The following is a 15,395-nucleotide window of genomic DNA, read 5'->3' as shown; positions in this document are numbered from 1 at the left end:
GCTAATAGCCATTGATGGACCTAACCTCCATGAATCTATCTAGTTCTTATTTGAACCCTGTTAAAGTCCTGAAGGGAGTCAGAATCCCAGACTCCACTGAAAATCAATATTAGTTTTGGACCTAACACTCTTAGGCTCCCTTTGAAAACATCAGCTAGTGTCCTTTGGTCCTGATTCCAAATTGTTTTACTTTGTGTAAGGCTTGAGCAGAGTTAGGCCTACTTATATCAGGTAAATGTGATGGCCAGGGGTAGCAGGTTTGTATAATTTTTTTGGTGGTGCCCCATTAGCCACACCCCTTGACCCATGTTAACCACGCCCCAACCCCCATTAGCCACACCTCCGACCCCGTTAACCACGCCCCCTGACCTCCATTAACCATGCTCCCTGACCACCATTAACCACGCCTCTGGAGGTAACACACTCGGGGCAAAATAGACACATGGCCAGAAGTAAAAGATGTCATGTCACCCCTCTCGAAGGACTTTTCCCACCATCCTTCTATCAACAGGGATTAGCTTGGCCCCTACCAAACCCCCCTCATGCAACTATCCTGCAATTGCATTAACCCAATGTCTGTGACATTAACTCTGGGGCAGAGAGGCTGGGGGAAGTGTTCCCTCTAAGGCTATGTCTACACTTGCGGCTTCTTGCGCAAGTACAGCTGTTCTTGCGCAAGAACCCACAGAGCATCCACACTGCCGCCTGCTCTTGTGCAAGGAAATTTACAGTATGGCGTGGTAAAAGAGGGCTTCTTGAGCAAGTGCTATGCTCTTCTCTAACAGGTGTAAGCTCTCTTGCACAAGAGGGCAGTGTGGAAGCTCGGCAGGGATTTCTTGCACAAGAGATTCCTATGGCTAAAATAGCCATCAGAGTTTTCTTGCACAAGAGAGCATCTACACTGTCATGGATGTTCTTGCGCAAAAGCACGGCTCGCACATGACAGTGTGGATGTATTCTAGTGCAAGACTTCTTGCACAAGAACCCTTGCACAAGATGTTCTTCTGCAAGACGCTACCAGTGTAGACACAAGCTAAGAGTTTCCGGCCATGAGCAGAATAAATTTTGTGTTGTACATCAGTACTGAGTTCATGTGACTTGTTTGGATGTGCCACTGTGGCACCCAAGTTATTAATAAATAAAAACCCTTTACCTTTTCTCTCTGTTGCCATGTCTCCTCCCCTTACTCCATCAGCTCTCCTGGTGCCTGCTGCCCCCCAACTCCTCACCCTCCTCTGCTGTCCTGACTCCTGCCCTTCTCATTGCCCTCAGCCCTCCTGTGACCTGCCCCCCTCCACCGGCCCTTCACTCCCCCCTGTGCCCACTACTCCAGTAGCCCCACTTTGATCATGTGAGCTACCCCTCCTCATCCCCTCTCCTAACACCTCCCTCTACACACCTGCCCTGCCTCTCTCCTCTGGTGCTGGTCCTTCCCCTGCAGGCGTCTGCCCTTCTGCTTCACCCTAGAATCCCCTGACACTTGCACCTTTCCTTAGCCGTGCTTCCTCCTGGTGCCTCCCCCTTCCCTTACTGCCCCTGCCCCCTTTGTCCTCTTTTTCGCTGATGCCCACCCCCTCACCACTCTCTGCCCCCATTCCTTCATGCCCCTCTGTGCCCTCAGATGACTTGCTCCATCCCCACCTTTCTCATGCCCATCCCTTCTTTCGAGCCTTCTCCCAGCACCTCTCCCTCCCCTCTCTAGCCCCCAATGCCCTTACCCTCTCCTCTCCCGGCATCACCTTGTCCCCGCTTCCACTGACACCTCCCCTCCTGCCCTTTTCCTCATTTTCTGCACTTGGCCCCCTGGCATTTGTCTCTCTTCCACCCTGTCCCTTGGTGCCTTCCCCTTTCTTCCCCTTTCCCCTCCCCCTCCCCCTCCACACAAGCCCCTTCCTCTCCCACTCCTTTCCCTATTTCCCCCTCCCCCTCTGCACAAGTACCTTCCTCTCCAACCCCTTCCCTCTAGTTTTTCCCATTCCCCTCCCCTCTTCTACCTTCTGCCTTCCACCTTGCGGGGCTGGAGTCTGCGCTTGGGCCCCAGAAGTCCCCGGATTCCAAACCCAGAGCTAGGCCACACGGCACAATGCCACACCAAGCAGTTTTAAAGTCCTGGGCTGTGACATCACGTCATGCCTGGGCATCTCCCCGCTCACCTGTAAACACCGCACATCGCAGCAGAAGCTGGCAGTGTGCGCCGGCAAGGGGGAGCCAGACTGAAAGCTGCGCATGGCAGGGATGGTCCGGGGGCCGCGTGGGACGCTCTGGTGCTGGGGTGGGAGAACGTGTGGGGGACCACAGGTGGGGGCTGGGGCCCGCTCCAGGCAGAGCCGGGGGAGAGACCCAGCTCCAAATATTGGTGGAGCAGGGCCCCTCCCTCCCCCCGGCTCTGAATATTGTTGGATCATGGGCACCATGAGCCCATATAACTCGCCGCCCATGGTGATGGTCCTTCCCCTGGTTTCTGTATGCTACTCCAATAGTATTAAGAAAATTGGTAAATCCAGTTCTCTGAACATTAGCCTGGTGTGGAGAAATCCTCAGGTGCTAGAGAGACTCCATAGCAGCTTCTCAGCCACTCTTGCCCTCAGCTCCTTGTGCAGGCATCCCTGCACCCCATTGTCAAAATAGCTCCTTTAAGATGTTGGCTCTCAGGTGTAATTTAGTGTACCCTGGAAGGTGCTCCTATTTGTCCTGTGAACTGACTAATCTTTTGCTGGTTTTAGAACCAGAGGAGTATAAATGTGACTTTGAGCTACCTTTGCACCATTCAATTCAGTCCTTTGGCAAGAATAGTTTGGCTGGAATGAAAATCTGAGCTCAGTGTATCTATCACATCCAGACATTAAACGATTTCAAAGTTTTTAATTATGAAAAGACACATAATCTACCTTTACCTGAGACTTGGTATGGTTGCAATTACTTTGCAGTGCTAAGTTTCATATACCAACATATCCAGTACACATGAATTTTGTGCTTCTATGTTTTAAATCTCAGTGTGGGTACCAGGGTCATTGTGAATGATGACTTGTTTGAAATGGAAAGTGCATGTGAGCATTAATACTCAGGATAAAGGAAGCTTCTGTGGCATTGTGGCTTGAAATTTTTTTTTTAAATCACGTCATCCATGGCCTAGAGTGGACTGTAAAAATCCAGATGTTTATACCATTATCTTGTTAGGAAAAGTTTGTTGCTTTTGAGACCGTGCTTGTTATTTAGCAAATCAAATTAGTATGTAATAATAAATTAGTTTTTTAAGGAATACCTGCTAAAATATACTGAAGAAAAGCAATGTTGCTTCATTTAATTAAACTATATTCACATATTGCCTTCCTGTCATACTTCAGTGGCTAATGTCTGCTTTAGTCAGATGTGCACAAATACTGAACACATAGACTCAGAAACAGCTTAGGCACAGGTACTAATTGTCACTGGTTTGGAAAGGATGACTACTCCATTCTTGCCAAGAGATTAGCTCATATTTAGATCTGCCTTTTGTTTTCCTTATTTCAGCCATTCAGGTAGGACAGTTGTAAGGTCCATGTGTGATTGATGAAATAAAACAATATTTCTTTTCCTTGGTATCGTTCAGTGGCCCAACTTGAGATACATGAGAGGGGCCTGGTTTTTTTCAAAAATTGTTGTACACCGAGCTTCTAGAAAGGTGCCTTAATTTGGACCTCCAAAAGTTGAAGCATTCAATAGCAGCAGTCACTTTTGAAAAACTTGACCGATAGTAGTATTTAGTTAGATGCTCAAGTTTCTCCCAAAAAAGTTATGTCCAAGATTGCAAAGTGATATCTTAATTTAAAGGGTCAAATACTGGCTCCACTGAAATCAGTGACAGAACCCACTGACTTCAGTGAAGCCAGGATTTCTCCCTAGATTCCTTGTTAACATTCCTTCATATTAGCCAAGTATGCTGTTTGAAAGTGTTTGCTAACTGAGCACAGAGAACTTGTGTACATACTGGTAAACAAGCCTGTTCAGAGAGGGAAATCTTACTGTATGAATCAGGTCAAATAGCTAAGAACTGCTAAAGTTTAATCCCATACCCAACACTGTCTTCCTCTGCAGAACTTGAATATGTCCCCTCTGAACCATTTTCCTTTTTTATCTGTAAATTTGGCGTGGTGATACTTATACCAGTAATATGTGCAAAGGGCATGAACATGGACCTGGGATGAATGCCATTAGTACCCAGAATGCATTTCAAGCTTGCAAATGTTTTGTTAGCTTTTGGAATAGATTGAATATTTTGGGTGTGTTCATGAGAGCACAGTTTTCTTTTTTATATGTAGGCTTTGACATTTAAAAAGAGAATTATTTAATTCCTGCAACCAAAAACATTTTAACTGTAATCTCATATTCAAATGATCTGCACATATTTAGATAAAGACTTCCTAACCCATATCTCTTGTATAAGACACATCAGCACTGAAACTAAAGCTTTTGGTAAAATTTGTCCAGGACTGGAAGCTAACGTAAACATTCTCCCTCCTGCCTGAAGCTGTGTGTTTTTCCTCCTTCTATGTCTGTGATCTTGCTTTTCCAAGAACCTTTATTAAACCGTTTAGATTATGTGATATGTTTGCTGATCAAGGCTAGGGATACGTTTTCTTATGTTCAAGGACATAGACTGGCAACTTTCCCATCTAATATGAAATAGGATGTGAATAAGTGTAAGTCGTATTTTCTGTGCATAAACTAGTATCTTTCTATGCATGTGCACTGAGTTAGAATTATCCACAGATTACAAAGGTAGCAGTTAAGAAAAATAAAGTAATTTTCTGTAGAACTATAATTTATATCACTAGTTGGCAATGTAGGCTCATGAGTGGGCCAGATGAGTGGCCCTCCTTCATCTCAGTGGGACACAAGATTGTCTTAACCTAGACCAGGGGTGGCCCACCCATTAGAGACAAAGAGCCAAAACAGCAGTGGATGGAATGCGAAGAGCCATGTACCGGGGATGGGGGAAAGTTGTTGAGAAGAAAAAAAAAACCCTGTGCTGGGGGAAAATAGGTGCCGGTATGCCGTCCGAGGGCATACCGGCACAAAAAAAGGGGAAAGGGTGAGAGGTGCAAACTCTTGGAGAGAATTTGGCTTCAGGAGAAAGTAGAGAAGAAGATTCTGGCTCAGGGAGGGGGCTCCAAGCTGGAGAGAGTTGGAATCAGGTGGAGGATTGTGGTGCTGAGCAAGCCACAGGCTTGTGGCTGTGAGGGTGCACTTGGGTTATAGGTAAATCCTTAAATGTGTCACATGGGTATAAGAAAGCTAATAAGCATCCCTGTTTATTATTATCCTATTAATAAAGTGAATTACATCAACTGGGTGAAGAGACATTTCTTCTCACAGGTGCAATGAATCCGTACCAATTTCTGGACATATTAGAAAGAAAAAGCATCTTAACCCGGGCTTTGTGGATTCTCTTCTTAAAAAGAAATACAAGAGTGAAGCACAGTGGAGGGAAGTCTGTGTGCAACTGGTTCTGGTACTACAGAAAGAAAATTAGGAGATGAGCTATATGAAAAATGAACCAATATAGTTGGTTTATTCACCTTGTTCACTAGAAATGGGGAAGTGATTTAAAATGTTGCCCAGTACAAAATAAAAATAAAGTCAATTTGCTGAATGACTTGGCTTTTTTCATACATGTGCATGAATTCCCCAGGAACAGCTAGATTTATGCTGGATTCTCATTCATTGCCATGAAGTTGTTTTTAAGATTAGAGGACTTGACAATGACAGGAAAATCCTGTTGACATAAATGAATTCTTAAGATAAAACTTTGGCTCAAGCAGAGTCTATGAATCTGCACTTGCTAGGTTTGTCTGGCCCCAAAGTATCTTTTTATTGATGAAAATTTCCCATTGTTTTAAATGACATTAGTCTCAAGATATCACTGGGAGGTTGAGTCGGGAATGCAGGATTAGGCCCAATATCTTAATACAGTATGTGGCATTAACTTACCTATTGGATGGCCAATTGACGTCTGTTAGAGTTTTTGCTGTGAGTGGTGGGTGAGTTTTTTCCAAGTATTTGTAACTTTTGCAGATTAAGAGGTGATACTCAGGAAAATGTGGGGAACATAGGTTTGTTCTGCATGCCAGTCCTACAATACATAAGATTTGGGAACAAGATGGCAGAATCAGTCAGCTCTATAGTGACTGCCATAAAATGCAAAAATAGAGCCGATTAAAGCATATGCAGGATTTAAAGTGAGCAGAAATGCATTTGAAAACCACGGGGAAAGAACCTTAAACAAACCAAAGGCTTCCACTAGGATTATTGCTCAGGAAAAGAGCACCCTCACACTGAGGCAGTATGTCGACTGAAGCTGCCAATGATCATTTTATGCAGTAGGAAGTCACTGACCCTGTGGAAAAATATGAGGATTTTTATTGGTGAGATCAAATAGTCTCAGAAAACATTATGAGCAGAGCAAGTTGCAATTAAAACCTCAGGGCTCCAATAAAGAAAGAAAACTGGAATGTTTTCAGGAAAGGTTTGAATTTTCAGACCACCAGATTAGCAACCTGGTACATCAGAGGCAGGCAGTAAACATCACCCAAAATGAGTTCAAATAGCAAAAAAGCATTTTTAATTTGCAGTATGTTGCCTAGATACAGCTGGCACCTAATTTGTTGCAAATCCTTTTTGACAATTTTGACAGATTTTTCAGCAAGTAATTATTTGAGAACAATTTTTCCCATTATGAGACTTGCCTTGGGCCTGCAAGGGTTTATATTGTTCTGGGCTTTTCTATGCTTCAAATGCTTAGATTTTCATTCCAGCTTACATTTTTTGAGGAAGAGCAGACACGCTCTTTCGGAAGCCCTGTCTTCCTTGTTCCACAAGGAAGAAGGGCTCTTCCGAAACAGGAGGTTTCTCTGAAATTTGACCCAGTGTAGACGGGCCAAATTTCGGAAAAGTGTCTTCCGACAAAACTATTGGAAAAAGGTACACAAATTGCAGAGCGGCAGTCTAGACATAGCCTGAGAGAAAAGCCTTTCATCATTGGTAGGTAGGTCAGTGGAAGAATTTTTCTGTCAATCTTGTATTGTCACCACCAGGAGAACTGAGAGGATAAAACTCAAATGTGCTATTCAAACTCCCTTTGTTTGGAAGGGAACACTGTGTGTCACTCCTATAATAGAACATCTTATAGTATTACTGAACTAATGCTTCTTAGTTAAATAAACTAAATAAGCCAAAAGAAGAAAACTATTTATATATGAAGCTAATTATTAGTATAATTACATAATTTGTTTTTAACAGAAAAAAATAACCTAAGGCTTTAGATTTTTGGGGTGGGGATAATGGGTTACATTTGGATTTTTAGAAAAGACATAAATGTATATTAAAAATACAAAGGATTTTTTGAAAACATAACCCACACACATAACAATGTTTGTCCCTGGAATGGTGCTAACCCTGTTTTATTTAAGTTGGAATAATGGGTATGCAGGTTAGAGACCTGGAGTCACTGACCAGTAGGTGATGTTATTTTAATTTCCATATAGACAGCTAATATAATATCCTCTTTTTCAAAGGAGAAAATAGGTCTGTTGACTTTATCACTCAGGCCACTGTGATTGTTAGTCCTGTTAAAGCAGTCTTTTCAGACAAACACGGAATGGGTTTTCTGTACTAGCTTTAGCCATGGAGACAGTAGTTTGTGTATTTTATTCCATTTCGTGTTTTGGTCACCCAATTATGTAAACTACTAAATTAATTATTTAAATTATTTATTGATTGCTTGGTGTAGAGAGAGAAATGGCTAAGGTTGCCAGATGGTTTAAGAAAAAATACCGAATACCACCCCTCCCCTCCACCCCCAAGAAAAAACACTGGGAAAAAATTCTGTTGAGGGGGAGACCAAAGTTATTAAGAAAAAAAAAAAAAAAAAAAGCCCTGTGCTCCCCCGCCAAACGCAGCAGAGAAAACAGCAGGGAAAATTGTTCCCGCCGGGTTTCAATCTGAGGGAAACAGGAAATACCGGACATTTGCAGTATTTCAGTATTTTCTGGGTTTTTTTTACCGGACGGGGCACCTGAATAACGGACAGTCCAGGTGAAAACTAGACACCTGGTAACCCAATGGCTCTAAAAATTTTGATGGAGAGAGTCAGATTTTTTTTAGATATTCTCAAATGGAACAAAAATCATAATGCACTATTTGAGAAAGGTATTTCCAAATGTATCTCTGATTTCTCATAGGTGCCACAGAAAAAAATTATCTTCCAAAGCAGGGATGGGGAACTTCTGGCCCATAGACCATATGTGGTTCATCAGAGTTAGCTGCTGGCAGATCACCAGATGGTTTGTTTACCTAAGCAGCTCCTAGTGGCTGTGATTCACCATTCCTGGCCAATGGGAGCTGTCAAAACTGGTGACTTGGCCTATGCTACTTCCTATAGCTCCCATTGGCTGAGAATGGCAAATTGCTGCTACTGGGAGCTGCGGAGCTCTGTTTCAGTGGACAGTCAGGTAAATAAAGCATCTGGTGGCTCGCCAGCAGCTAACCCTTATAATCCACATGTGGCAGCATGTCAGAGGTTTCCCATTCCTGCTCTAAAGAGATGTGGAGTAGGAGGAGGGTGTTGGCCTTTCATATCAGCTTTCAGAGGCATTCATGAGCTGTGGATCAGTTAAACGCGTAGAAATGTTTGTGAAAAAGTCAAGCAGATGGATACTGAAGGCTGACATCAGGGATAGATTGGAACAATGGGAAGATGTCATAAAGAATTGTGAAGGTAAAAGGAAGCAGCTGAAATCCTATACCATACATTTTTTTGGTATGCAAAATATGAAACATCTTCCAACATATAAAGGGATGGATTTGTAATAAAATACATAGAAAACATGTTTGCAGTATTTTTTTTATTTCTGTTGGTGAGACAAGCTTCTGAGCTACACAGAACTCCTCAGCCTTATGTAGCTTTAAAGTTATCTCTTTCACCAGCAGAAGTTGATCCAGTACAAGATATTACCTTGCCAGTTGTATGTTTCATACAAAACAGACATGTTTAACTTCATTGATTGAGTGTAAAAAAAAAAGTCAAAAGTGAGCTCTGAAATTTCAGACCTAATTAAAAATGTTTCTGTATGTTCCTAGCCCGCATTATTGATAGAGTAAATTTAGAACTAACACATGGAGGCATTAGCAAAAATGATACACTTGCATGAACTGTATGTGGTTTCCATTAACTGGGCACAGAGGAATGTGTCTCTTTCTCAGCCTTTAGATTGCTATCAGTATGTATGACTCATATAATTGAAGAGGAAAGGGTAAAAGTTTCAGAACATAAATATGATTTTAGAGGAGACAATATACGTGCAGAAAGAATTTTTTTCTTTTCAATAAACTTCTGAAAACCAAGATATTTAATAGCAGTCTGCCTTGTATTTTAAATGTGGGGTTGAATTAAACAGGAAAACATTTTGAGAGGGCGAATTAATTTGATACAGAAGAAAAATCATAGAATTTAACATAGTTGCACAGAGTTTAAGGGCTATTAGATCATCTATGTGACCTCTTGTGTATCACAAGCCATTAAACTTTACCCAGATCTTCCTATATAAAGCCCAAAGCCTTTAGTTAGATCTCATATCAATATTCAGGAGATCAAACTATGTGCCACAGGCAGAGAACGGGTGGGAGACCAAGCTGTCACCAGAGCCTGATGCCCATGCAATGGCAGGGAATTGATTAAGTGAGATATGTTCCACTAGTGAATGGTAGCCTGTGCTTCAGAGGGAGATGATAAAGCCCACAGATTCCTTCCTGACCTGAGCACATGAGCAAGACACATCAGCCAGCCATATAGAAAGAGTCTCTGTTTCACTGCAGAACACTAGTCTTCCCATCTGATGTGGCCACTCTGATTCTTCAGAGGAATGTGGAAAACAAACAAAAACCCAGCAGCCCAGAATACATCTGGCCAATTGTGCATGGGGTGGGGGGGGGGACACCCTTCCTCATCCTTCTAGGCAATCATCTGAAGGCCTGAAGCAGGCAGTTAGATTATAGTCATTATTTTAATGAAGAACGGCAAGTGTTACGAGCATGTTGAAGGCAATGTCCTTTATTCTGTTCTCCCCGTGGTCCAAGAAGGAAGGGGATAAACACAGGGACTCATAAGTAACAAATTTGAAGGTTAGAGGTCCAAGATATTATATCAAATTAGAAGGATTTAGCAGATCAGTGTTATATGTCTATAAAATAAATTTCAGGTTCAATATAAAGATAACAATGATGTGCTGCCAGACTATTTTGTTCAATGATCCTATAAACAGCTGCTATAAACAATGAGGTGTAGTGTAGCTGAGCGAGTATTTGGGCTGACAGCAATTTAGTTCTTTTGTTGCTGTAGAAAGTAGTGAGGATCATTCAGCCCTGAGTGAGTATTGAACCAGCATGGCGCCCCAGAGTATACAGAGTGCCCTGCATGATTTGTTGGGCTAAATTTACAGAGCATGTGGATGGGTGAAAATTACACATTCTTCCAGCCCCTTTACATGAGTGCAGACTCCTTGTGCCTGCCAACAGGGGAAGGCAAAGGGGGCAATTGCCTTGCGACCCAAGCACAAGACTCCCAGTTGCTACTGCAGCAGGGACAGTGGTCAGAGCCCTTACACCTTTAAATCACCGCTGGAGCACGGTGCACTTCAGGCAGCACTGGGGACCAGGGTAGGGGGGGCACCCTGCAGTCCTGGCAGTGCTGAGGGTTGCTTGCCTCCAGCCCAGCTCCTGCATGAGAACTATCCCTTCCAGGAGTGCAAACTGCCCCTCCCCAATCTTTCCAAGGAACCCAGTGTGGCTTTTGACTCCCCTGAGACTCCCTTTAGGCCTCGTCTGGATGAATTGTTAGTGCATGGCATAATGCAGGGCTACTCAACTTTGGAGGACCTGGGGGCCACAATGATACTCAGAGCACATGCCGAGGGCTGCAGCTTAAGTATGCTTGCATATATTTGCGAATATATATGCAAATAGCTTCTTACACAGTGACAGCATAAATACAAAAATTAAGGCAAGACTACCCAACACATAGGCCCCATTTAAGTCAGTTCTGCTGATATTAATAAAATGTAGTATTCACCCAATTTCCACCATATGACAGCACTTTTATTGAGCAATAACGGTCCAGGAATATAACTACTAAAACGCATATTAACAGAAGACCATTATATTGACTACTTGTTTGTTTTGGCTCCTACCCACAGGCAGCATGTTGAGCCCCACACAAACCTAAACTGCACCACAAGCCACAAATAAACAGTCTACAGGCCGCAAGTTGAGTAGCCCTGGATAATGGGATGTAAATCACCAGGGCATCAACGCCCACATGAACTAAAAGTTCCATGGTGCACGTTGACCTTTCCTTTACATTAACTGTTCATCTAGACAAGCCCTTGTTTAGCAGAGCTGACTTGACAAGCAGCAGGGTAAAAGTGAGTATGCTGTACCCTCTGAAAGGGTGCAGCAATTCCACACTTACTCTGAAAGCACAGACACTCCCAGAGTTCTCCAGGGGATGATGTAGCATCTCCAGTGACCATCAATAGAGCTTGAGCACAATCTAGCCCTATGGCCTATCCGGAGTTTATATAGTAAGTTAAGGTTCAGTTGTAAACGTTTGAAAGAAAACCCATCGTGTTTTGTTCAATGTTACAAATGTTTTAGAGCTCAGTCCCCAAAGTGTTCATAACTCTGAGGTTCTACTATATTTGTATTGGAAAGTTCATGTATGTAATTGTCCAGGTTGTTTGTAATGTTTATAAATGGTGGATGCTTTTTTTTCCCCCCTAGGTGCTTTATTCCAAATGTCTATGCTGCCCTCTTCACTGCTGCTCTCATTCCGTTAATGTGCCTAGTGGTGGTATTTGTGGTATTCATCCATGCCTACCAGGTGACTCCCCAGTGGAAAGCATATGATGACATTTTCAGAGGAAGAACCAATGCTGCAGGTAGGAAACATGGGAAGGATGTGAACGCAAACAGAAACACTGAAGACAATTCTGATTTAAAGTGGAATTCAATCCAGTGCAGAATATCTGCACAAAAACCCTGATTCAGTTAAATCCTTGTGAGCATGTGTACATTTAGGATATAATAGTCCCTATACGTCCATGTTTGAAGTTATGCACATTGCTGAATTGGAGACAGTACTTTGCATTGCATATTGCATATTGATTGGACTTTTCTATTAAAATTATTGTTATTACAATGGTGTTCACTAAAGGAAATTCTAATGTCCTCTTCAGCAATTTAGGCCACCATTTTAATAACAGGGTATTGTGTGGAACTGTTTTCTTTTTATAGCGTCTTTGGATGAAATCTAGCTATAGTTTAAAGAGGTACAATTCCATAGACCACGCCTGAATTTGGCTATTAGGTTTTATAAACTCTCAAATGGTTCTTGAATCAAGTTTTATAAGTAAAGAGATTTTCATTTACCTTCTGAATAAGTTGAAAAAAGAGAGGAAGTGAGTCATTTCCAAATTAATTTCAAAAGTCCAGGATATGACACTGTACAAATATATACAAAGTGCCTTTGTTACATTCCAGTACTAAAAGCTACTATGATACAGTTATACAATCTTAGCTAACTAAACAACTGTTTATTAAACAGGCAATTATTGTATGTATTACAGTATATATATCATATGAACATATGTCATCTAGTTTTAGAAACATAACTTTTGTAGTGCAAAAAAAAAATGAAGCAGAACAAAGTTGGATTTGTCTATCGCTGGTAAAATACCAGCTTAGCTAACAGAAAAATATATTTTTATATGATCCAAATGACAAACTATAACATGTTTCATAGGGTATGTCTACACTACAAAGTTAATTCGAACTAACAGACGTGATAGGCACTATACTAGTGCTCCGTTAGTTCGAACTTAATTAGAACTAGCGGAGCACTTAGGTTGACCTAGGTAAACCTCATTTTACGAGGACTAAGCCTAGTTTGAACTTACTAGTTCGAATTAAGGGCTGTGTAGTCCCTTAATTCGAACTAGTGGGAGGCTAGCCCTCCCCAGCTTTCCCTGGTGGCCACTCTGGTCACCACCAGGGAAACTGGTATGCCCCCCTCCCGGCCCCGTAGCCCTTAAAGGGGCACGGGCTGGCTACGGTGCCCGTGCCAGGTGCAAGCCTGCCAGCACCCAGCCAACAGACCCTGCACCTGGCACGCCATGAGCCAGCCACCCGATGCCCCCCAGCCCTCTGCCTCTTCCCGGGACCAGGCTGGTGGCTCTCGGGAGCCTGGCCAGGACCGCAAGAGGCGGGCACCTGCCTGGTCTAGTGCAGACATCGTGGACCTTGTCCACGAACTCCACACTAGGCACAGGAAAGTGGCCGTCTAGGGCAGGAGAGCTGCCAACCTGGCCACCCAGTGCTGTGATGTTCCGCGTGTGGGCACTCAGGGCACTCCAAGCCAGGACTGCTTTGCAAGTGGGGAATCCTGAGAACTGTCTGTCTGGGGTGGGGGTTGGGTCCCTTTAAACACAGCCCTCGGCTAGCCTGAGACAGCAGCTCCACGCTCTAAGTCCTCATCTGATGCCCTGCCGGCACTGCTTCCGGCCATCCTTAACCTCTGTTCAGGGTCCACTCTGTGTGGACATGCTAGTTCGAATTAACAAAATGCTAATTCGAACTAGTTTTTAAGTCTAGCTGTGCTAATTCGAATTAGCTTAGTTCGATTAAACTAATTTGAACTAAATTAGTTTGAATTAGCGCTGTAGTGTAGACATACCTATATATACTTAGCATTACATGGCTTGTTTGTACTTTGTTTCTCTGAAGATAGAAAAGGCAGTGGTTCTCGTTTCTCCATGAAAGGGCAAAATTCTCCCTTGGGATGTGCAAGGCAGTATTGTACTGGTCTCTTCTCCCAAGAGGTATATTATCAATGCCAAAAAGGGCTCCCACAAGTTCTGGGCAGTGAGGACAGAATAGCAATATTACATATTATCTCATGGATCTCTGAAGAATATTTCTCCCTAAGCCAGCTTTATAATTACATGTTTTCACATGAATGAATTCCTTAGGCAGTTAGAAATAGGAATAGATCTTTAGGCTATGATAGGGAATAAACAGGTTGTTTTCCAATATAGACATGCAAGTTTTTATGTTTCCATTTGTTTTTCTTATGTCTATTTTTACTGTAGACAATAGTCTTTGGACAAATTTGAGTTCCCCTGTACCCTTCTGCTAGTATCAGAGGTCCCCAGAACAAGGCAGGACAAGGTTTCACACTCTTATTTCACCAATTTTAGAGGCATTGCTTTTTCAAAGGCACAAAGCAACATTAAGAGATCATTGCTCTCTTCCCATCTTTTCTAGAGGGCAGTGGAGGACAGGAATTGATTGTAGCAGTCAGGGAGAAAGAGACACGGGCATGTGAAATTTTTATAATTTTTGGAAAGGACTGTTTGCGCTAGTCACAAAAAGAACAATGTTATGAAGGGAAAAGCTAGTTTAAGATGATTTATTTATTATGTAAGCAACTCTGATCTTTTTGTAGATAGAAATTTGGTTTTCCTAGAAAGGAGAATTAAAGTTTGGACTGATTCTGATTATTTTGAAACCATTTTGCTAAGCCCTACTGCAAATAAGTTCCTCAGTAATCAGCTCCAAAAGAAACCAAATGGAAATTGTACACTGCTAAGCACCTCTCAGGAATGTTGAAGTATAGTATGATCCTGCTGACACTGAAGTCAAGGAAAAGGACTGGGTCCATAATTATGTAGTGCTGGAAAGAAGGATCAAGGAATTTGAAGCGCAAGTGATGTTCTCGTCCATCTTCCCTGTTTAAGGAAAAGGTCCAGGTAGGGTTCATCGAATCGTGGAAGTAAATGCGTGGTTGCACAGGTGGTGTCGGGGAGAGGGCTTTGGTTTCCTCGACCATCTGACCCTGTTTCGGGCACAAGGATTGCTAGGAAGAGATGGGATCCACCTAACAAAGAGAGGAAAGAGCATCTTTGCGGGCAGCCTTGCAAACCTAGTGAGGGAGGCTTTAAACTAGGTTCATTGGGGGATGGTGACCTAAGCTTTGAGGTAAGTGGGGAAGTGAGATACCGGGAAGAAACACAAGGAAGAAGGAGCTACAAGGGAGGATTCCTGATTCAAATGGAGAAGGAAGGGCAATCAACTAGTTATCTAAGGTGTTTGTACAAGAAAGCAAGAAGTCTGGGAAACAAAGAGGAAGAATTAGGAAGCCCTGGCCCAGTCAAAGAACTATGATTTGATTGGAATAACAGAGACTTGGTAGGATGACTCACATGACTAGAGCATTGTCATGGAAGGGTATAAACTGTTCAGGAAGAACAGATGGGAGGAGTTGCATTGTATGTAAGAGAGCAGTGTGATTGCTTAGGGAGATT

General features: G+C 42.8%; 1 protein-coding gene across 1 annotated transcript in view; it reads left to right on the top strand.

Annotated features, from left to right (window-relative positions):
- ADGRV1 (adhesion G protein-coupled receptor V1) overlaps positions 1-15,395 on the top strand; it is a 391,810-nt gene that overhangs the window by 317,501 nt on the left and 58,914 nt on the right. The window contains exon 86 of the mRNA XM_075932856.1: positions 11,815-11,972. Within this exon, the coding sequence (XP_075788971.1) occupies positions 11,815-11,972 (158 nt within the window). The remainder of the gene's footprint in view (positions 1-11,814; positions 11,973-15,395) is intronic.

Source organism: Pelodiscus sinensis, chromosome 6 (assembly GCF_049634645.1).
Source record: "Pelodiscus sinensis isolate JC-2024 chromosome 6, ASM4963464v1, whole genome shotgun sequence".
In the NCBI taxonomy this organism is placed as follows: Eukaryota; Metazoa; Chordata; order Testudines; family Trionychidae; genus Pelodiscus; species Pelodiscus sinensis.
The sequence above is the reverse complement of the archived record's forward strand: the minus strand, read 5'-3'. Positions and strand labels throughout refer to the sequence as shown.